Source organism: Schistocerca piceifrons, chromosome 5 (genome assembly GCF_021461385.2).
Source record: "Schistocerca piceifrons isolate TAMUIC-IGC-003096 chromosome 5, iqSchPice1.1, whole genome shotgun sequence".
Taxonomy (NCBI): domain Eukaryota; kingdom Metazoa; phylum Arthropoda; class Insecta; order Orthoptera; family Acrididae; genus Schistocerca; species Schistocerca piceifrons.
Genome location: NC_060142.1, coordinates 228,527,464 through 228,551,072, shown reverse-complemented (window position 1 = coordinate 228,551,072; position 23,609 = coordinate 228,527,464). Strand labels below are relative to the sequence as shown.

Below are 23,609 nucleotides of genomic sequence, written 5' to 3'. Positions count from 1 at the left end.
AAATAGATACGTGTTTCAAAGTTTTACTGACCTTCAGAGTAGTCACCAGCATTGTGTATAACCCGATGCCAGAGATGTGGAAGTCGTAGGATACTCTTTGCAGTGCCAGTTGCGCTGACAGTTCGAGCGGCGGGGTCTATTGCCCGACGAATTTGTAGCAGTTCTGAAGCGAATGCCGTGAAGTGTTTCCTTCAGTTCAGAAATCGAGTTCAACTCACGAGGACTTAAGTCAGCGGGGTGCAATAGGTAGTATAGCACTTAGCAGCCCCATTAGTAAAAAAAGAATCAGTAACATCTTGCACTGTACATGCTTGAGAATTGTCCTGCAAAGTGATGGCCAGATCTTGCAGAAAGTGTCATCACTTCAGTCTCTAAGCTGGTCGTAGGTTGTGTTCCAAAAATGAGCAGCATTGAGACAGAAGTGATAACACTTTCTGCAGGAACTGATAATCAGTTTGCAGGACAATGCTCAAGCACATACATTACAAGCTGTTACTGATTTGTTCGACTGATGGAGCTGCTAAGTGCTATACTACCGACTGCACTCCCGTGACTTAAGCCCTCGTAAGTTCAACTCGATTTCTAAACTGAAGGAAACACTTCACGACATTCGCTTCAGAAGTGCTACAAATTTTTGGGGCAATTGACCGCGCCGCTCGAACTGTCAACACAACTGGCATTGCTAAAAGTATCCTACGACGTACACATCTATGGCAACGGCTTATACACAATACTGGTGACTACATTGAAGGTCAGTGAAACTTTGAAACACGTATCTATTTTGTACGAGCTGTAAATAAATAGTTGCCGCTATCAAAGTTCCAACCCTCGTATTTCGTGCCAGCGGGAACTAGTCAGGAACAGAAAGTGTCAGCAATGGAACAGATATTAACATATCATGAAGTGAAACATCGTCACAGTTACCTTTCACAAGACTGTGGAAACGGTCTCCTATCTCACTTTTCGTTTCAGGATTCGAAACTATCGTCCGCAATTCACTGTGGACGTACTAAAGCTGAAGCTATAGTAGAGAGTGTAATGACTCCACATTCTCTGCAAAGAATTAAGGAAAAAGGTGGTACAACTCTATTCTGGATTGTATGATATTCTTCAAAAAAAGGAAATATGAAATTATTTCCAGTTGCTATCCAGTACTTTAACTAAGAAACGGGAACGATTTCAGCTGCAACGGATTTTTACGAAGACGCTGACGAAACAACTTTTCTAGCCAAGAAGCTCAAAGAGACTGATCTTGGAGGATCGCATCTAGTTGCCGACGACGTGGATAACTGTTCGTCAGTTAGGGAAAAACCAGTCTGATTTCGTGGAGTTGAAGCAAGTGTCTGAAGCGCGCCATCTTATTGTAGGACATTGTCACACACCTGTAAAGCACAAAACTGCGAAATATGGACTGAAACTACTGTCATACGATGTTTAATCGTTAGTGATTAAGGTATTTAATGATTTTTCTTGACGCGTGGTGGAGGTAAGTGAGCTGAAGAACTTTGAATTCTTGCAGTCAGAGTACATCACAGTTCTGGAATGTTCCTACAAGGTTTTTGACTCTGTGTGTAGATAGATTGGGTCTCCCTGGAGCATGTGTAAGGGCTTCCCAGCCTATCTTCTGCAGCGTTCTCGAAGCGACTAAGTATACATGATGGTGAGGCTGAATAAAGACGTCCGTGGCGTGGATTTGCTTCGGACGAAATGGTAGACGGCGGGGTAGAAGCATGGTTCCGTAGGCAAGTGCAGTCATTTTCTAAGAAGGCACTGACAGTATTGTCTCTCCTTGTGATAAATACGAGGTGCGACAGTAAAGTAATGAGACTGATTTTCTTTGGAAGATGTGGCAATCCAGCAGGCTTGCGTAGGCACAATATCTTTGACCTCGGTCTATAAGCTGCTTCTAGTCCAAGTGGCACATCGATGCAACTGCTCGGTCGTGAGTTGTGCTGTAATATGTTAACAGGTGTTTATGTCTCTCGACACGGAAATGGAGCCGCATAATATTGCGCAACGGAATGCCACTTCTTTTCGCGTTAAATTGGGTGAAAATGCGACGACAACTTACAGTAAGCTTCAGAAGGCTTTTGGAGAGGAGGTTATGTCAAAAGCTCAAGTTTCTCGTTGGCATAAAATGTTGAGTGAGGGCAGAACGAACGTTAAAGATGAAGGCCGTAGTGGACGACCATCCACCTCACAGACGGATGTCAACTTGGCTAGGGCGCGTGAACTCGTACGATCTGATCGAAGATTATCCGTGAAAATGACTGCAGAAGAACTGAACACCAATCGAGGAACGGTTCGTCTAATAATAACTGAAGATCTTGGTGTGAGAAAGATTTGTGCAAAAATGGTCCCCAAAAATCTCACACCGCAACAGCGAGAAATACGGAAAAATGTGACAGCCGATCTGTTAGTGCAAACGGAAATCAAACCAGAATTGTTGAGCTTTGTTACGATGAAAGTAATTTTTTTCAGTACGATCCAGAGACAAAACGATGATGCTGTGGTATATCGAGAGGTTGTAACAATGGAAAATTTTACTGAAATGCAGGAGGATCTGCAGCGAATTGACGCATGCTGCAGGGAATGGCAATTGAATCTCAATATAGACAAGTGTAATGTGCTGCGAAAACATAGAAAGAAAGATCCCTTATCATTTAGCTACAATATAGCATGTCAGCAACTGGAAGCAGTTAACTCCATAAATTATCTGGGAGTACGCATTAGGAGTGGTTTAAAATGGAATGATCATATAAAGTTGATCGTCGGTAAAGCAGATGCCAGACTGAGATTCATTGGAAGAATCCTAAGGAAATGCAATCCGAAAACAAAGGAAGTAGGTTACAGTACGCTTGTTCGCCCACTGCTTGAATACTGCTCAGCAGTGTGGGATCCGTACCATATAGGGTTGATAGAAGAGATATAGAAGATCCAACGGAGAGCAGCGCGCTTCGTCACAGGATCATTTAGTAATCGCGAAAGCGTTACGGAGATGACAGATAAACTCCAGTGGAAGACTGCTGGAGAGACGCTCGGTAGCTCGGTACGGGTTTTTGTTGAAGTTACGAGAACATACCTTCACCGAGGAGTCAAGCAGTATATTGCTCCTTCCTACGTATATCTCGCGAAGAGACAATGAGGATAAAATCAGAGAGATTAGAGCCCACACAGAGGCATACCGGCAATCCTTCTTTCCACGAACAATACGAGACTGGAATAGAAGGGAGAACCGATAGAGGTACTCAAGGTACCCTCCGCCACACACCGTCAGGTGGCTTGCGGAGTATGGATGTAGATGTAGATGTAGAAGATGAGTTCCAGAAATGTTACCATCAATGGCAGAAGCGCTGGAAAAAGTGTGTGCAATCAGAAGGGAACTACTTTGAAGGAGACAACACTAAACTTGACTAAAACGGTAAGCAACATTTTTTTTTCACTTCAGTCTCTTTACTTTACTGTCGCACCACGTATATCAACTATTACGGCGATTACTTTCATTACTTTCGAAATAATAGTTTACTTGTTTACTGACTTTTTTGATTCTGCCTCGTTTTGATTTGACTGCCCTTTATACAAAAAACAAAGTGGAAATGTAATTGTCCTTCAATGGTGACACAACACTCAAAATATGGTGGTACAGAAACAATTCGACGTTTCATATGCAAAGATGTTCCCGAAGTCTTATACTTGTGATTGTACAGCACCAACAGTGTACCTTCCCGGGCGTGGGCCACCGTTCCATCAGCGCGTGGCGTCGGCGGTGGGGGCTCGCGGCGGCGCGGTCTCTGCCGCTCACCGCTGACCCACATAGGACAGGTACTTATCCCAGAGAGCCGCGGGCCGCAGGCTCAGTCCTACCACGGCCGCTCGCCAGTCAGGAAGGAAGGAAGGAAGGAAGGAAGAGCGACGGAAGCTACTGAACCAGCCACAGCAGAGCCGCCCGGCCGCGCGCGGGCTCCACTCACACACTGCACACCACGATGTCCCGCACACACGGGCTGTCCGCTATGCGTCGGCCGTTGCTGCCGCTACTGTTGCTGATCGTCTGCTGTCTCACGTGCTCCGCGGGGAACACCGAGTTCGCCCAAGTTCCACAGGTAAGCAGCCACGAGGTCACATTGTTCTCCAGGAATTTTCTTGCCTGAAGATTCGTCCGAAAATAACGCGGTATCGTGTACACGCTACGTAACAATGGTTTCTCTGTGCGTTTTTCCAACATCGAGAACGTGTTCATGTGGAAGCATATTAAAGACACTCCCAGGTGAAACTGAAAGATCTTTCTCACAGAAAACAGTGAAAATTTCGTAGTTTGGTCTATGTGCCCACTTCTACATCAACACCTGTGCTCAACGTGTGGCATGTGAGAAAGGCGATTTTGTGTACCTGCAGTGTTCGTCGCCCATTCCTCTTCGATCCGTGTGTCGATAAGCCTTTGTGGAAGCCCAAATTTCTTTACGCCTACCTTCATCATCATCAAATCATGATACAAACAACAAGATTTATATTCAGAATTACACGGATCATGGAGAATCCTTAACAGAATTTGTTCACGACGGCAACCAACGTTTGGTAACGAATATTTCAAGAACTGCAATATCTTGGATGAGAAATGTAGTTGAAGCATCCGTTAATGAACTGTACCGTAGCAGTGCGGCATGTCGGTGGCCCCTTCAATCAGTTTATATATACGGACATTTTGAACAATGCCTTAAATGAAACTTCCTGGCAGATTAAAATTGTGTGCCGGACCGAGACTCGAACTCGGGACCTGTCAGGACGGGCGTGAGTCATGCTTAGGTAGCTCAGTTGGTAGAGCACTTGCCCGCGAAAGGCAAAGGTCCCGAGTTCGAGTCTCGGTCCGGCACACAGTTTTAACTCCCAGGAAATTTCATATCAGCGCACACTCCGCTGCGGAGTGAAAATCTCATTCTGGGAATGCCTTAAATATTTCTAACATGGACAGCGATCTGACTGGAAACAGTAAATCCTAACCGATCTTACTGACTGGCATCTGTCGATAAAATTGAGTTCATACACGCAACCATGCGTTTGGGTTCTCCACAGTGTATGGAAATGGACGATACTCGTGCATCTCCTCTTTCCGTTAAAATAAGGATAAAATCAAACATACCAACATGCCTCCGGAAAAAAATTCCAAGTTATGAGAATGCCCTGCCCATTATGTAGCACGCTCACCACTTGCTACACCTTACGGATGGTTAAAAAAATGTCACACAAAAATTTTTAAAGTGAATACCTAAAGCTGAATGTAGACTGCAGCACGCCGAATACAGCCAGGGTAGTGCGCTCAGTGTCATCCATTCTTAACCGGCGCACCAACACCTAGAGGCGTCTACAGCTTACGGATGGTATGCCAAGCGTCCATTTGACTTTTTTATGGTCAGTCTTCTCTTTAGTTTGATGCAACCCGCCACGAATTCCTCTCCTGTCCCAACTTCATCTCAGAGTAGTGTCTCAGAGTAGTGCTTGCACTTAAACTCAGAGAAAGAAGACCTTTTTCATTAATGTCAGCTGAATGCTGATACTACCTCGTCTATTCGCCGATCAGGCTAGTGCGCTCTAAGGCATAATGGAGCACGCACATTAAAATGTATGAATTAAATCCTTCCACTAAGTGTAAGCGCTCTGGTAGGTGACAGTGGTGACACATTCGACTCACACTCGGGAGGACAGGTTTGAAATCACTACACGGTCATCAGGACTCTGGTTTTCTGTTTTCCTAAATCATTTAAAACAAACACTCTTACGATTTCTTTAAAGAGGATATTGCTGAATTTTTGAAACGTCTCTAGCGGCCTCGTTATTGTCGACTGGAAGTTAAGCTCTAATTTCATTAATATAAATGGCATATAACACCGAAGTCAACGGGTTTTCCAAGAAACGCTCGTAACTCTTCATGTAAACTTGTTTAAAACTGCCAACGTAATTGGCTGTCTCATAACTCTGAAAGTATTTCCAAACTTTTGTTTATACGGCCTCGCCTGCTTGCTTTTGCGTGAAGACTCTGATCCCTTATAATTGAAGCATTACCCATACTTCTTATACACCCTGTATATGCCAAATTAATTAAATGAATTAAAGCATAAAGTATGAACATTTGCCGGCCAGTGTGGCCGTGCGGTTCTAGGCGCTTCAGTCTGGAACAGCGCGACTGCTACGGTGGCAGGTTCGAATACTGCCTTGGGCATGGATGTGTGTGATGTCCTTAGGTTAGTTAGGTTTAAGTAGTTCTAAGTTCTAGGGAACTGATGACCTCAGATGCTAAGTCCCGTAGTGCTCAGAGCCATTTGAACCATTTTTATGAACATTTCTCGAGTAAATAAACCTTCTACAAAGGTTAAAAGCAAAACGAGCAAGTAAGCATTCTTTATCCCTTCGTATTTTTAGCCTACTCATATTCGTGCTGGAGACCAGAGTCTTGTAAGCAACATAGTGACGCCGTCACTTACCGGGAACCGTTATACTGAAAACTTTCGGCATTTTTTTCAATACGTAGTACCGGTCTTGGTTAACGATCCATACCGTAACAGGCGAAGTGTGCGAAAACTGCTCGGATCAGGAAGTTTTCTTCACACAAAACCGGTCTTTCGCCGCTGCTGCAATCAATCAGCGTCTATGTTTGTCCTCCGTTTGCAAGGTCATTTTTCTGAATGCGGTTTTTCATGAGTTCTGATGCTGCGTACGTAATCACTTCGTGTTCAGGAGAAAAGACCGTTACGACCGCCAGTGGCCCGTCTACGCACCTTGTCCGTCAGCGAGTCTGACTGCAATGCGAAGGACCTGGAAGCAGTTCCCCACAGCGCCATACATTTTCCTTGATACAGGAACTAGAATAAGGTGTACTTAACCACTTGACGCCAACTGAGGAGCTACTTGAATGAGAAATAGCTGTTCCAAGGTGTGGGAAGCTAGCAGCAGCCGGGAGGTCGGTGCACTGACCGCTTGTTCCTCCATACCGCACCCGAAAGACGCCACAAGGCAGACGATGTGGCATTGGCCGTTCAGCCTCACGTGGTCTTCGAGGTCTCATGGTGGCATTGTTGTATTTATTACATACAACTACCGTAAGAAACGAAACTAAGACAGTTATCGTCTAGAACATGGATGGGGAACTGGTGACCAGCGGAAAAAGTTCGTGGGCGGAGAGAGGCGCTCACATTGTGCTCCGCCAGAACACATTTGTGTACATCTCCGCCGACGCTCGGCTCACCTCAGATATACAGCTCATGGCGCAGACCAGTGAAAGTTTTGCATACTCCGCGCCTGTGCAGTGCCACTTCACCGCCACTTGATCTGAACTACGAACAGAAACATGTTACCAGTATGAGCGTGAAGTTATGGCCGTGTGCTCATCGGCGGGTAGAGAGTGGGGGCGACCGCTGTTTACTGGCGGCAACAGCTGATTACATTAAAAGGATGCGTAGAGACGTGTGGTAGAAATGTCACACGGAAGTTAAAGGGTCCTCATACATTTATTTTTACTATCAATACGTGAATATAATGACCGTCTGACGATGGGTATTGTTGTACTGTCTAATAGAAATATTGAACACTGTTGATGTCTACCAAAATATTCTCACCATTGTCAGTATGTACCGAGGTTGGAAGGGCGAGTGTTATCCGTTTGGAAATCGATCCATTCTGTTGTCTGCGTTTTTCTTGTTTGGCTTCTGTATAATACAGCCGACAAATATTAAGTTCAAGGGATTACGACTTTTGAACTTTTTAATATGAGCAAAGCAATTGTAGCTTAATTTATTTAGTGTTATTGAAACAACTCATGCCTATGGGATCGTTCAAACGCAGTTTAGGACAAGTATTTAAAAATGTTAGCAAATATTGAATTTTGGTATGTTAATGTCCACTAACGTTCGTCCTCGGTGTGGCCAATGGCTTCTCGACTGCGGCGCCCTACGTCATTGTCATATTTTGTTTTTCTATTATTTCTCGCCGGCTGCTGAGGCCGAGCGATTCTAGGAGCTTCAGTCCGGAACCGCGCTGCTGCTGCGGTCGCAGGTTCGAATCCTGCCTTGGGCATGAATGTGTGTGATGTCCTTAGGTTAGTTAGGTTTAAGTAGTTCTAAGTCTAGGGGACTGCTGACCTCAGATGTCAAGTCCCATAGTGCTTCGAGCCATTTGAACTATTTTACTAACCGGCCAGAGTGGTCGAGCGGTTCTAGGCGCTACAGTCCGGAACCGCGCGACCGCTACGGTCGCAGGTTCGAATCCTGCCTTGGGCATGAATGTGTGTGATGTCCTTAGGTTAGTTAGGTTTAAGTAGTTCTAAGTTCTAGGGGACTGATGACCACAGCAGTTAAGTCCCATAGTACTCAGGTCCATATGAACAATATATATGAACTATTTTATTCTTTCTCGTATGAACATTAGTAAATAAGTCTTGTCCATTCTGCTCATATTAGAACATTACAACTGTTGGAATTACAAGGTAATTCGTAATGAATTACCTGCAACTAGTTGCCTTTGTGCCAACGGCCTTGCCGCAGTGGTAAAACCGGTTCCCGTCAGATCAGGACTCGGATGGGTGACCATCCGGTCTGCCGAGCACTATTGGCAAGCGGGGTGCACTCAGCCCTTGTGAGGCAAACTGAGGAGCTGCTTGATTGAGAAGTAGCGGTTCCGGTCTCGTAAACTGATAAACTGCCGAGGGAGCGGTGTGCTGACAACACTCCACTCCATATCCCCCTCCCGTGATGCCTGTGGGCTGAGGATGACACGGCGGCCGTTCGGTCCCGTTGGGCCTTCCAAGGCCTGTTCGGACGGAGCTTAGTTTTTGTTAAGTTGCCTTTGTAGCTGTTTAATTTGCCATGATATTTCATGACACCTGGCACCCCATCTTCAGATGTTTACGTTCATTTGTGTGACGTAAACATTTTACTAACGGCGTTGCAGAATTTTGCAACGGAACTTTAAGACAGCTACCGTAAAACTTAAGTATACAAAGAATGGAAATTTGGAAATTTGTGGTAAGATCTTATGGGACCAAACTGCTGAGGTCATCGGTCCCTAAGCTTACACACTACTTAATATAACTTAAACTAACTTACGCTAAGGACAACACGCAAACCCATGCCAGAGGGAGGACTCGAACCTCCGACGGAGGGAGTCGCGCGTACCGTGACAAGGCGCCCTAGACCGCGCGTACAAAGAATGTTCACGACGCGTATATACATGAAAAAGATCTAAAAATGTGAACAAAGAATGCCAGGCGTCTTGAAATATCATGGAAAATTAAACGTCTATTAAAGCATCTGGTTGCAGTTGTTGTTGTTGTTGTTGTTGTTGTGGTCTTTAGTCCTGAGACTGGTTTGATGCAGCTCTCCATGCTGCTCTATCCTATTCAAGCTTCTTCATCTCCCAGTAACTACTGCAACCTACATCCTTTCGAATCTGCTTAGTGTATTCATCTCTTGGTCTCCCTCTACGATTTTTACCCTCCATGCTGCCCTCCAGTACTAAATTGGTGATCCCTTGATGCCTCAGAACATGTCCTACCAACCGATCCCTTCTTCTAGTCAAGTTGTGCCACAAACTCCTCTTCTCCCCAATTCTATTCAATACCTCCTCATTAGTTATGTGATCTACCCATCTAATCTTCAGCATTCTCATCTTGTCTAAACTATTTACTGTCCATGTTTCACTTCCATACATGGCCACACTCCATACAAATACTTTCAGAAACGACTTCCTGACACTTAAATCTATACTTGATGTTAACAAATTTCTCTTCTTGAGAACCGCTTTCCTTGCCATTGCCAGTCTACATTTTATATCCTCTCTGCTTCGACCGTCATCAGTTATTTTGCTCCCCAAATAGCAAAACTCCTTTACTACTTTAAGTGCCTCATTTCCTAATCTAATTCCCTCAGCATCACCCGACTTAATTCGACTACATTCCATTATCCTCGTTTTGCTGGTTGCAATTAATTCATTATAAATTGCCTTTAGTTCTAACAGTTCTAGTGTTCTAATACGTCTACAACGGACAAGTCTTTATTAACGTTAAAATGAGAACGAACAGAAAAACAAAATACGACAAGTAATTAGAAGTACCTTTGATAGTTTTGGGCACTGGCTTGTCGTTCGTGTGTTCGAAGATAGTAACACATTATATGTCATACTCTATTAGGAAGCATTTATGAATATTTATCCAAAAATACTTTTGGTGACTGGACATACAAATTCCACTGTTGATTTTAAAAAGTTTAAAAGACCCTAAATGTGCTTTGACGCATATTTTTTTTTGGAGTGATTTGTCGGGAAAGGGGCGTTTTTCCTATCGGTACGTTACCCAATAAACATTAACGTCCCGGACGTTATAGTTATGCGCTAGGAGTGAAGCTGCCGTGTCACGCGACGAGGCGGCCCATGAGCTCAAATAAATATGTTAATCAGATCCAAGGGTCAACAAACGGTTGGCTAGGGCTGAACTATAAAAAAAAAGCACGTGTAGCAAATGATATTGGATATTTTCTCGCTTTGTCCCCGGTTTCGTTTCAAACTAATTAAAATAGCACACATCTATTGCAAGGTCTCTGTTGGATTCCTTTCATGTTTGATTTCTTAAATCTGTTGTCATTTATGGAATAAATTCCTCTTCTAAATTTACTGTGGCGTTTCTGACTATCTGGGAGGAGACTGAGTAGTGGAACGTGTTACTTTTACACGTAAACAAGAACGATCTGTCACACTACTACACTTTAAAACACAGTTTATATGTAATTCATGTCACACAGTCTCATACGGAACCTACATCCGCTTTCTTTTATATGCTGTATATGATAAGATACTGTCATCCCCCTTCCCTTCTGTGTGAGAGTATGAATGAGCAAATGTATTTGTAGTTGCATGCTTGAGGGTAGCAGACAAGCCTGTCTGCTAGAGAACAGTAGGACCAACGTCGGAACAGGTAGCTACGCTTCCTAAAAGCAAAGAGGTTTCTATCCTTAGTATGGTTCTGTCCGTCCGTTGTCATGTTGGTATAGGAAGCTGCCCCTCTGGCCACTTCCGTTTGTCTTTGTGAGCCACCCTCAGGAAGCACGCTCGGCAGTAGGGAGTTGCAGTGTGGCCGTGGCGAGCGTCTGAAGTGGTAAGATCTCCGGCTAAGCGCGTGTCTGTTAAGCCCGTAGGACAATGGATTTCTTAAGTTCAGCCTAACTGAAAATTTAATCACCCTTATTTCGGGTTTAGGTCTAAAATATCCGATGTTATCTTAAATTGCAGCGCAGTATTATTCTCGTGTGAAGTTCAGATTAGTTTCCGGTAGTTGCTTTGTTACTACTTTGTGAGTAAAGTGGAACTACGTGTTGATCAGTAACTCTAACTAAGATCAATCTTAAATGCGAATGCTTGTGTGATTATAACTTCTCGTCTTGACTATATTTTCAATATAGCAACTTTTCTTTATGTTCAGCCCACGTGGGGTGTACTTTGCGCGACCACTACCACGTGCTTATATAACTGTTTGACCCATCAGGTTAATAGTAAGACGTTAGTAACCAGTTCAAGGTTTTGCTTTTGTCAATTGCTTTTCGATCTAATGTATTTTAATTATCAAAATTATTGTGGAGTTGTACGCTTTGTGTAAACCAAGTTGACCACGTGGAGCATGTGGTGTAATCATCAAAGTAGCCCTCAGCTATTCTTTTTGCGAAGACTTCACAAAGAGTTAATATGAATTTAGTATACCAGTGTGTGGTAATTACATGATGGACAGGATTGTGGTATGAACGTAATTTCTTTGGGTAAAAAAAACTGAATCTGTTGGTTGTGGTTAATTTCTTCTTGCTTATGTTTCAATGTTCTTCGTGAGTTATTTTATGAATGCAGTGTCGTATGCAGTCTCCCAATCTTGGCTCCATATTTTATGTGTTCTGTAAGATTACAATCTCACATTTTACAATCCTTAAATAAGGCACCAGCTCAGTTATAACTCACGTATAATATGCTGAAATTTCAATGAACAATCTTAAAATAAATTTCCAAATATAAACTGATTTCTTTCTTTTTATTTAAATTCTCTTTATATATATATATATATATATATATATATATATATATATATATATATATATATATATATATATATATATATTACCGGTTTTGTATGACTATTAAAAGATTATCATTAATGTTAGTCTGCTTGGTAAACCTGGACTAAATCTCTGATGAAACAGTTGCCCAGTAATCCACGGTTAACGTCCCCAGACGGATCACGGCTTTTAACCCGGTTTTATTGTCAGTCAGTACCGCTTTCAGCATAGCATATATTCATTCATGTAGCAATATTACACTATTTTTAATATATTTCGAAATTGTTTCCATCGTTTGTAATACATGGAAACTGTTCACTAGCGAAAATTAATTAACAGTGATATTTTAATTTATATTACCCGCATCCAGTGTTCAACGTACCATCAGTTTTCAAGGGAAAAGTAAATTCTGAACCACTTCAATCACATGTTAGCCCCTGTAGGCCAGTGTAAGTAGCTGGCTGCCTGTACGGGTAAGTTTTCAAAAGAGATCAGAAAGTAAGAGTCCCGCAATTGATTTTACAATTTATATCTGGCACTAACTTTAATTTGTAGCCATGGTGACCTAGAGGGTAGAGGCCTTGTTCCAGTCCCTCCAGAAAGGCCCCAGGGGCCATCCGTCTGCTACGAAGTGAGTATTGGGGGTCTCTCCTGGGGATAAAAGGAGTCTGGGGAAGTGGAACAGCCACCCACCCCTCTTAGTGCCGCGGCGAAGTAAGGCTGCACTCTATCTGTAGTTCATCCAGTAATCTGGTCACGAGCTTGTGCGACACATTTGGCTCCTTAATTTCAGTCTGATTCATCTATGTAAAAAAGGTTGATTCTTGGTCCGGATTCCACATTAAACTAGGCCCACTTGAATGGCTTCGAGAACCGTTTTACATATCGGAGGGAGCCAACAGGACAGCGGCTACAATAGTGATTTTATAATCATTGTATTTCTGGTGGTTTTACTAATTACTGGATAAACTACAATGACAAATTAGAAAGCAAGTAGTAAATAAGTAATTAATACTAAACGATTTACAGATTCTTAACTTAATGGTGCATTCCATTGCATGGAGAGGCACTGACTATACTAACGGACTACAAAAAGTAAGCATGTCGTCCCATCATTAGACCACTGTGCAACAGGAATGGCGGAATGGCAGAAGGGAGTAAATGTTCACAGTTTCCCTCAGACACAGTTCTGTCCTGATACGGTTAATGGACTCATCAAGTGTAGGAGTGAACTGGCGCGCCATCTGGAAACGTCGTCCGTAGTTTTAGGTCATAGTTTAAGTACGTAGGGACAATATGATTCTTGTGGTCAAAACGTCTAAATTGTGCACCGATTCACTTTGAAATTCCGGCGACGATACTGGTGCTGATTCCGCATTTAACGTTTGACGATGACACTATGCCTGCAGAACATTAGGACTTTGTTTTTATGAAACAGATCTGATGATGGTCATTAAAAACCGAAACCAGTAATCTGTTAAACAGAAAAGATTGTGACCATAGACGTAAATTAAAGGAAACTTATATGGATTAAATACAATATTGCGTCCAGCCGCAGTGAGATGGTGCCAACAATTGACCAAGGCCGCACAGACGGGGTAACGCCGACCGCGGAGGAATGTCATCCTCATCACCCACAAACGCCAGCGTCCATGCAGCTGAACAACTGGTTCGCAGCAATCGCAGGTTCTCGAACGACGACGATGTTCACACAGCGGTTCTCGAATGACTCTATGACCAAGGAGAGGACTTCTGTCGTTGCGGGATCGAATGATTGGCAGAACGTTCCGGCCGTTGTTTACAGAGACTTGGTAACTACACTGAAATAGTGTTGTGTAGCTGCGAAACTTTGAACTGTAGTGCGGAATTCAGTAAAAGCTACTTGAGCTGCGTAATGATGTGTAACTTACTTTCTGAAGTCCCCTCACAGGTTCATCTTCATCCTGAAAAACATGGAAGTGACTCCAATGATTCATTACCTAGTACCATATGTACGGAGACTAAGAAAACCTGTTGAAAGGAATGGATAGCATACTAAGCACATACTACGGCTTAAGAGTAAGTAAAGCTTAGACGAAATTCTCAAGTGTAGTAAAAAGCAGAATAACGGTTTTCTAAAAATCGAAATTGGAAACGGCACGTTACCGGAAGAAATAGAAGAACTCTCCTATCAAGGAAGTAGTGCTACACCGAAGAGCCGAAACAAGGACATCACAAGCAGAGCGGCACAGTAAAAGTAAGATTTATTCGGTAAGAGATCTGCAGATACCAGATCCTGATAGGGAAATGAAACACCGAAAGTGTACGTTCGGAGCACAGAACAGAAATGCGGATCATCGCAAATCCGGAGAAGAAAACAGTAGACACGTTTGAAATATGTGATGTTATAAATTAAGTGTATACAGAAATAAGACGCTTAGAAGGGACACGTTAGAGTGACGACTGCTACGCCTTGCGGGAATGGTTAACTTGGCGACTGAAGGAATAGTAGAGGACAAAAAAGGTAAGGATAGCCAATGACTAAAATATTCAAAACAGAAGTGTAGAAAATGTTGTGCACCAGTGACGCAATGATACAGGGATTAGAGCAAGATTCGAACTGGTGGACAGCACCAAGACTAACTAAAGGTTGATGATTTTTAAGGGAAGGTCAGAATCGCACAGTAACTACATTTCCGATTCACGTCAGTGTCACAATTTCTAGCATCATTTCAACAAAAATCTATCAGGATCTTTTACGCAGGTTAAAGTATCAATGCCAAAATTTTCAGCTCACCGTGGCCCCTTGTTTTATTTTTGAAAGGGTCTTCGAATACTTGCATCTTAAGAGAAAGGATTTGAGAAACGACAGATCTTCCCGAGGCAGGTCTAGAAAGCTAACAGACAGAATGCGGATGAAAATGCTTCCATATCTTTTGAGACATGATAGAGTACATCCAAACAAAACTACTTAAAAATAGGCCAGTAACGTCTCGTCATTTCGGTAGACTTCGGAGGCTGTTGTTGTCTAGTTACAAATGTAACTAGATTTTATACTAGTTGCCTGCTTTTAAGGGACCTTGTGGCGGATGGTTTTTTTTCTATTCATAATCTATGGTGACACCTTAAGATCATGTGTCTCTAATTTAAGCAGGTTTCCTACAGGTCAAACAAAACGAAGAATTTTTTTTTTTGTCAAATATATCACAGGGTGGCCTATTCTCAATAGATGCACTTTCTTCTTGCTGAAGGTAATTGTTTTAATACTGTATCGGTAGTAAAAAGTACTCATCATTGTGACTGTTATCGCCGATATTACAATTTATCAGGTACTTATAAATCTGTATATACACTCCTGGAAATGGAAAAAAGAACACATTGACACCGGTGTGTCAGACCCACCATACTTGCTCCGGACACTGCGAGAGGGCTGTACAAGCAATGATCACATGCACGGCACAGCGGACACACCAGGAACCGCGGCGTTGGCTGTCGAATGGTGCTAGCTGCGCAGCATTTGTGCACCGCCGCCGTCAGTGTCAGCCAGTTTGCCGTGGCATACGGAGCTCCATCGCAGTCTTTAACACTGGTAGCATGCCGCGACAGCGTGGACGTGAACCGTATATGCAGTTGACGGACTTTGGGCGAGGGCGTATAGTGGGCATGCGGGAGGCCGGGTGGACGTACCGCCGAATTGCTCAACACGTGGGGCGTGAGGTCTCCACAGTACATCGATGTTGTCGCCAGTGGTCGGCGGAAGGTGCACGTGCCCGTCGACCTGGGACCGGACCGCAGCGACGCACGGATGCACTCCAAGACCGTAGAATCCTACGCAGTGCCGTAGGGGACCGCACCGCCACTTCCCAGCAAATTAGGGACACTGTTGCTCCTGGGGTATCGGCGAGGACCATTCGCAACCGTCTCCATGAAGCTGGGCTACGGTCCCGCACACCGTTAGGCCGTCTTCCGCTCACGCCCCAACATCGTGCAGCCCGCCTCCAGTGGTGTCGCGACAGGCGTGAATGGAGGGACGAATGGAGACGTGTCGTCTTCAGCGATGGGAGTCGCTTCTGCCTTGGTGCCAATGATGGTCGTATGCGTGTTTGGCGCCGTGCAGGTGAGAGCCACAATCAGGACTGCATACGACCGAGGCACACAGGGCCAACACCCGGCATCATGGTGTGGGGAGCGATCTCCTACACTGGCCGTACACCACTGGTGATCGTCGAGGGGACACTGAATAGTGCACGGTACATCCAAACCGTCATCGAACCCATCGTTCTACCATTCCTAGACTGGCAAGGGAACTTGCTGTTCCAACAGGACAATGCACGTCCGCATGTATCCCGTGCCACCCAACGTGCTCTAGAAGGTGTAAGTCAACTACCCTGGCCAGCAAGATCTCCGGATCTGTCCCCCATTGAGCATGTTTGGGACTGGATGAAGCGTCGTCTCACGCGGTCTGCACGTCCAGCACGAACGCTGGTCCAACTGAGGCGCCAGGTGGAAATGGCATGGCAAGCCGTTCCACAGGACTACATCCAGCATCTCTACGATCGTCTCCATGGGAGAATAGCAGCCTGCATTGCTGCGAAGGGTGGATATACACTGTACTAGTGCCGACATTGTGCATGCTCTGTTGCCTGTGTCTATGTGCCTGTGGTTCTGTCAGTGTGATCATGTGATGTATCTGACCCCAGGAATGCGTCAATAAAGTTTCCCCTTCCTGGGACAATGAATTCACGGTGTTCTTATTTCAATTTCCAGGAGTGTACTCACCTACACCCCGCGATCTTCTTTGTGGCGTGTAGAGGAGGGTAATTCTACTATATTTTCCCCCATCCCTGTTCCATTCACGAATGTTACTTGCGAAGAACGGCTGACGATGTTTCTCCCTAAGATCGCTAATTTCTCATATTTTCTAGTCATGATCATTTCGGAAGACGTACGTGGAAGGAAGTAAGATGTTGCTGCACTCTTCTTACAACATACACACTCGTAGTTTCAACAGTAACCGTCTCCATGATTCGCAACGCCACTTTTGTAGCGTCCGCCACAGTTGTTTGTTGAGCTTCTACGTAACGATTTCGCGCCCACTAAACGACGTCGTGACGAATCGCGCCCTCCTCTGTTGATCTCTGTCTCTTCTATTAATTGGTAAAGGTCACGAGGCTGATGCGCAATACTACAGAATTTTTTAGTAAGTATTTTGGAGGACACTTCTTTCGTGGATGAATTATATTTCCTCAATGTCCTTCCAACGAATCTAGCCTGGCTTTTGCTTTTCCTATCATTTGTTTTATGTGGCCACTCCACTTTAGGTAGCTACGCGTGGTTACTTCCGAGTATTTTATAGTATTTGTGGTTTCCAGTGATTTACCGCCAATAGTCTAATAATCGTAGAGTAGTTTTTTTTTTTTTTTTTTTTGGTCATCAGTCTACTGACTGGTTTGATGCGGCCCGCCACGAATTCCTTTCCTGTGCTAACCTCTTCATCTCAGAGTAGGACTTGCAACCTACGTCCTCAATTATTTGCTTGACGTATTCCAATCTCTGTCTTCCTCTACAGTTTTTGCCCTCTACAGCTCCCTCTAGTATCATGGAAGTCATTCCCTCATGTCTTAGCAGGTCCTATCATCCTGTCCGTTCTCCTTTTCAGTGTTTACCAGATATTCCTTTCCTCTCCGATTCTGCGTAGAACCTCCTCATTCCTTACCTTATCAGTCCACCTAATTTTCAACATTCGTCTATAGTACCACATCTCAAATGCTTCGATTCTCTTCTGTTCCGGTTTTACGCGCAGTATATTATATTTATTCACGCTCAGGATCAACTTCCAGTCCCTGCAAGAGTCATCGATCCTTTGAAGGTCTTCGTGAGCTGGCTGGTCTCCTTGCCTTGCAACCTTCCTGAGATACATCGTATGTGAATAGCCTTATACAGTGTCTTACGTTACGCACTAGATGATTAATGTGGAATGTAAACACTAATGGTCCAATAACAGTGCAGTCGGGTATTCTGGAATTTACCGCTACATCTGGCGACTTTGTACCTTTTAGAATGACGTCTTGAGTTACACCTGCTAGTACTTTTAGGTCCAGTGAACACAGCTCAACATGGCTTGCACCCTGTCAATCAGCCTTCGTCAGCCCTCAGACGCGCTACAGCTGATAAACGTTGAGAGAATGTGCTTTTTACAAGAGCACTAAAGGGCGTACTGGGCGTTGAGAGCCGAAATCAGCTATAAACAGCGGCCGAGTCCATCAATAGTTCACAATCAGGTTGGAGTTCAGCCACTGACTACACTTAAAAGCACAACTTTCAGCATCACATGAAGATGACGGCTGGGCGGGTCGTCAAAATATTGCGCATAAAATGGAAACAACCTCGGCTGAAAACCCAGAAGCACACCTTTAAGAAACTAATAGTTTTCGAACCTTACTTTCCTGTGTAAATCAGTTTCATTTCGTACATTTTGTTGACATTCGAAGTTCGCAAAATCAGTTTGTTCCGCACCTTGTAGAGGCTTGAATATTGTTCTGGTCTTGGTCGTAGTTCATCAACGCAGTTGATTTCCAAACAGGCGTTCACAAAGCGATGTTTCAAGAGGCTACAACCCGGCCGCCGCGGCTAACACAATGCAGAGGACAACAGTGGTCGGGCCAGAAGAAAGTGCACGCTGGGACGCCTCGCGGGCGCGCTTCGTCGCGAACGCACTCTCGCGCTCTGTGACTTTATGATTACCACCCGCGGAGAAAGGGGCAGCGAAAGTGCGACTTTATGCAGGTTAAACGCGGCGAGACGCTAAGAGCCTTATGTGCCTGCGCGCTGCAAGGGGCAAAAACGTCCATCGAGCTACACAGAAGGATCTGCCGCACAACCTTCTCCTTCCTGGTAGCTCGCCAGATTTTTTTACTTCACGATGAGAAATTTAACGACTTCAGATACCGTGTCCTCCACTATCATTTACGTTTCTCATGCATACTGCATACCCGAATTAAATACTGGAAATCAGTGCTGATGAAAGTACTTTCACCGGTCTTTCCTCGGCAGTTGGTAGTCACGTATTCACGGCGTAAAAAAAGCGATACGGGCAATAACTGAAAATACTTAATACGTCAGCAAATTATGAAGACTAAGGAAAAAACTACATGAGTAATCTATGCTTCTGAGAATCGCGGGTGAGACATGATCAAGATTTAACAATTCAAGGAAACAATGACGGTACTCCCTTCAGTATTTGTAATAAAATGCTGTTGCTAAGATTGTAGAGTAGGCAACTTGAGGTAACAGTACGGACCAAAACAAGAAAAAATCAAAATTGGCTCTAAAATGCAACAGCTAAGGGCACTTGTTAAGTAGAAGAGAGAGTTCACATCATCCAAGATGAGCAGGTGCTTATAGTTCTTAATATATGCATTTTAGAGTACAATTCCTGGGCAGTTTTTCCATGTTTTGGTCCATACTATCACCTCTGAAAGGTGCATACGCTACACTCTTAGCAACACAAGTACCACCATAAGTTTACCACTATCAGACGTATCGCAACGATTTTCGCTTTCAACTTTCCACTTTCTGGACCAGGGTCATTAATACATTTACCCTTCTTCATCATCCCTGAAAATCTGTAACATCATCACGGAGTCACCCCGTGTATATGTGTACACGGTAATACGTCTAGCTCCAACCCGTACACACTACAGTACCATATAAATGTCGGACGATAAACTAACTGTAAAATTTTATAAAACTGTGAGACATTATGTCGATGAAGGACATGTTGTGTTGGCAGAAGAACCAACACCGTGTTACTAGTGGAGGCTGAAATGCACGCTTTTTAGCTCACGCAGGCTGGCGTGAGGAGGGAAGAACTATACTGACGTGAGGTCTGGAACATGACGAGGAATTAGCATTCAGAAAGCGAACGTAATTAGTTTGCTACTTAACTTTAATCCATTAATGATGAACGTCGCTCTTGACGGTACATGATTCACAATATTATCTGTTCAGATTATAGTAAATGAATATGGCGCCTTGCTAGGTCGTAGCAAATGACGTAGTTGAAGACTATGCTAAACTGTCGTCTCTGCAAATGAGAACGTATGTAGACAGTGAACCATCGCTAGCAAAGTCGGCTGGACAACTGGGGCGAGTGCTAGGGAGTCTCTAGACTAGACCTGCGCTCGGTCTACAATCACTGATAGTGGCGACACGCGGGTCCGACGTATACTAACGGACCGCGGCCGATTTAAAGGCTACCACCTAGCAAGTGTTGTGTCTGGCGGTGACACCACACAACATAAGCAATGAAGGCAACAGCAGAATGATGATACGATGAATTTAATCTTTGTGAAACTGTGTCAAATTAAAGTTAATGAGCCATCCAGAAATAGTTTAGCTAAAACGTGTAGACTATTTCTAAGATTAATATATATCAAACATAATATCTAACTTTAAGTGCTGTACATCTGTACCAATTTACGAAGTTACCCCTCTACAGAAAGAGATAGTGTAATAGTCGAAAGAATAACAGTTTTACTTTGAAGCCAGTGTTGCAAAGCACATCGTGCAATCATCAAAAGCATTTTCTCCTATAAACGGTCGGTGGAAGTCTGCGACTGTAAAAACAAAGGGGTTTGTTCATAAAAATAAATGTCTCCTACCAACCACGATTTTGTTTTTATTTGTATTTTGCACGACGCGTTTCGGGAAATGATTCCTATTGTCAATTGCGTTTTTCTGTGTGATATGTCATTCATTCGAAATGTTTTCGATGTGTAAGGTGCTGCAGAGTTTTGTCATCTTTAATGTATCGGAACACCGTAGTTTTTAATTAATGATCGATGTTTGTAGAAACTTAACAACGAAATTGGAAAGCTTCTCTACTGACGGTATTCTGTCGGTCACCTTGTGCAGGAACTCACACGGATTAAATATCACACACAATTTTCGGTGCGGATTACACAATGAAAACACAAAACCTACTTAAATAAACAGATATTTTTACATGTAGTCAACAGAGTAAACGATATAGGGTGTCTATTCATTACAATATTCTTTCGTAGAGAGTATTGCATTAATAATCTGTGCCCTTATTTGCTTGTGTACATTCACAATAGTAACAATTTCTGTGTGTCATTATTTTCACTTAAGTATACTATCTAAGTATCCGAAGAAATTCATTGATTATTTTCCAGTTTTTCGTTTAGCGTTTCACCTTCATATTTGTTGTATTGAGAATGTTTCCTCAATTCCTGCAGCTGATCCACTTCATGACCTGTAATTAGTTGGTGGCGTACTTTGACATTTTTCCCTTATAAACCACTAAGCAGGGAACTTACGGCTCAAAACCGAAAAAAGCAATTATACAAGAGGGACCTACTAAACAGAACAGCACTGAATATGCAGATAGAAGCAGCAATCCATCGAACCCATATTGTATGACGGTAGGAAAGCATTTCCAAGACTTAGTCGATAAGGAGAATTTTAACATTAACTGGCTTTTCCGTCGGTGTTCGGCAGAATATGGTAGTATTAAAATGGAAAATGCAAAATTATATTACTTTGGTCACTAACTGACTTTCAGGTTCGCAGTCCATCTTCAGGTGGCAACTGAACTTCGCAAACACCGAAACAGAGTGACCAACTTGCACTGATACTATTTGTACTGAAGATACGAAAATGACAATGTGTCTACATAAGAAAATATTACAGAAATTACAAAGACTAAAAAACGTGGGTAAACGAAGTTTCATGTGGAGATACATACAACAATTGGTGAGAAATACACTCCTGGAAATGGAAAAAAGAACACCTTGACACCGGTGTGTCAGACCCACCATACTTGCTCCGGACACTGCGAGAGGGCTGTACAAGCAATGATCACACGCACGGCACAGCGGACACACCAGGAACTGCGGTGTTGGCCGTCGAATGGCGCTAGCTGCGCAGCATTTGTGCACCGCCGCCGTCAGTGTCAGCCAGTTTGCCGTGGCATACGAAGCTCCATCGCAGTCTTTAACACTGGTAGCATGCCGCGACAGCGTGGACGTGAACCGTATGTGCAGTTGACGGACTTTGAGCGAGGGCGTATAGTGGGCATGCGGGAGGCCGGGTGGACGTACCGCCGAATTGCTCAACACGTGGGGCGTGAGGTCTCCACAGTACATCGATGTTGTCGCCAGTGGTCGGCGGAAGGTGCACGTGCCCGTCGACCTGGGACCGGACCGCAGCGACGCACGGATGCACGCCAAGACCGTAGGATCCTACGCAGTGCCGTAGGGGACCGCACCGCCACTTCCCAGCAAATTAGGGACACTGTTGCTCCTGGGGTATCGGCGAGGACCATTCGCAACCGTCTCCATGAAGCTGGGCTACGCTCCCGCACACCGTTAGGCCGTCTTCCGCTCACGCCCCAACATCGTGCAGCCCGCCTCCAGTGGTGTCGCGACAGGCGTGAATGGAGGGACGAATGGAGACGTGTCGTCTTCAGCGATGAGAGTCGCTTCTGCCTTGGTGCCAATGATGGTCGTATGCGTGTTTGGCGCCGTGCAGGTGAGCGCCACAATCAGGACTGCATACGACCGAGGCACACAGGGCCAACACCCGGCATCATGGTGTGGGGAGCGATCTCCTACACTGGCCGTACACCACTGATGATCGTCGAGGGGACACTGAATAGTGCACGGTACATCCAAACCGTCATCGAACCCATCGTTCTACCATTCCTAGACCGGCAAGGGAACTTGCTGTTCCAACAGGACAATGCACGTCCGCATGTATCCCGTGCCACCCAACGTACTCTAGAAGGTGTAAGTCAACTACCCTGGCCAGCAAGATCTCCGGATCTGTCCCCCATTGAACATGTTTGGGACTGGATGAAGCGTCGTCTCACGCGGTCTGCACGTCCAGCACGAACGCTGGTCCAACTGAGGCGCCAGGTGGAAATGGCATGGCAAGCCGTTCCACAGGACTACATCCAGCATCTCTACGATCGTCTCCATGGGAGAATAGCGGCCTGCATTGCTGCGAAAGGTGGATATACACTGTACTAGTGCCGACATTGTGCATGCTCTGTTGCCTGTGTCTATGTGCCTGTGGTTCTGTCAGTGTGATCATGTGATGTATCTGACCCCAGGAACGTGTCAATAAAGTTTCCCCTTCCTGGGACAATGAATTCACGGTGTTCTTATTTCAATTTCCAGGAGTGTAAAATGAACTTACAGTTGGAATCTAGTATTTGTAACGAAAAATTAGTTTAACAATGGCGACAATGGAAATTTAAAACTAGGCTATTTTCGCAGTAAACTATATTTTCCTTTGGTCGAATTTTGTCCCTTTGGTGTTAAACAGTCTGCCCGTCTAAGAGGTCAGTTTGGTTATTTCGTTTGGATCTCAGAAGTCTGCAGTTTGCTATAAAGTTCATTTCAAATGTTCAAATATTAAAAAGGAAAACACTTTCTAATGTTCTGCAGAGTTATATTTACCTGGTCACGAACCTGCTTTCGGCTCCTCAGGACATCTGCAGGTGACATCTGAATGTCGCAAACACAA

The 23,609-nt window shown here is 44.2% G+C and overlaps 1 protein-coding gene across 1 annotated transcript in view; it reads left to right on the top strand.

Annotated features, from left to right (window-relative positions):
* The first annotated feature begins 3,863 nt into the window (after positions 1 to 3,863).
* The window catches only part of LOC124797939 (proteoglycan 4), a 314,898-nt gene continuing 295,152 nt past the window's right edge, over positions 3,864 to 23,609 (top strand). The window contains exon 1 of the mRNA XM_047261076.1: positions 3,864 to 4,103. Within this exon, the coding sequence (XP_047117032.1) occupies positions 3,987 to 4,103 (117 nt within the window). The 5' untranslated portion in view covers positions 3,864 to 3,986. The remainder of the gene's footprint in view (positions 4,104 to 23,609) is intronic.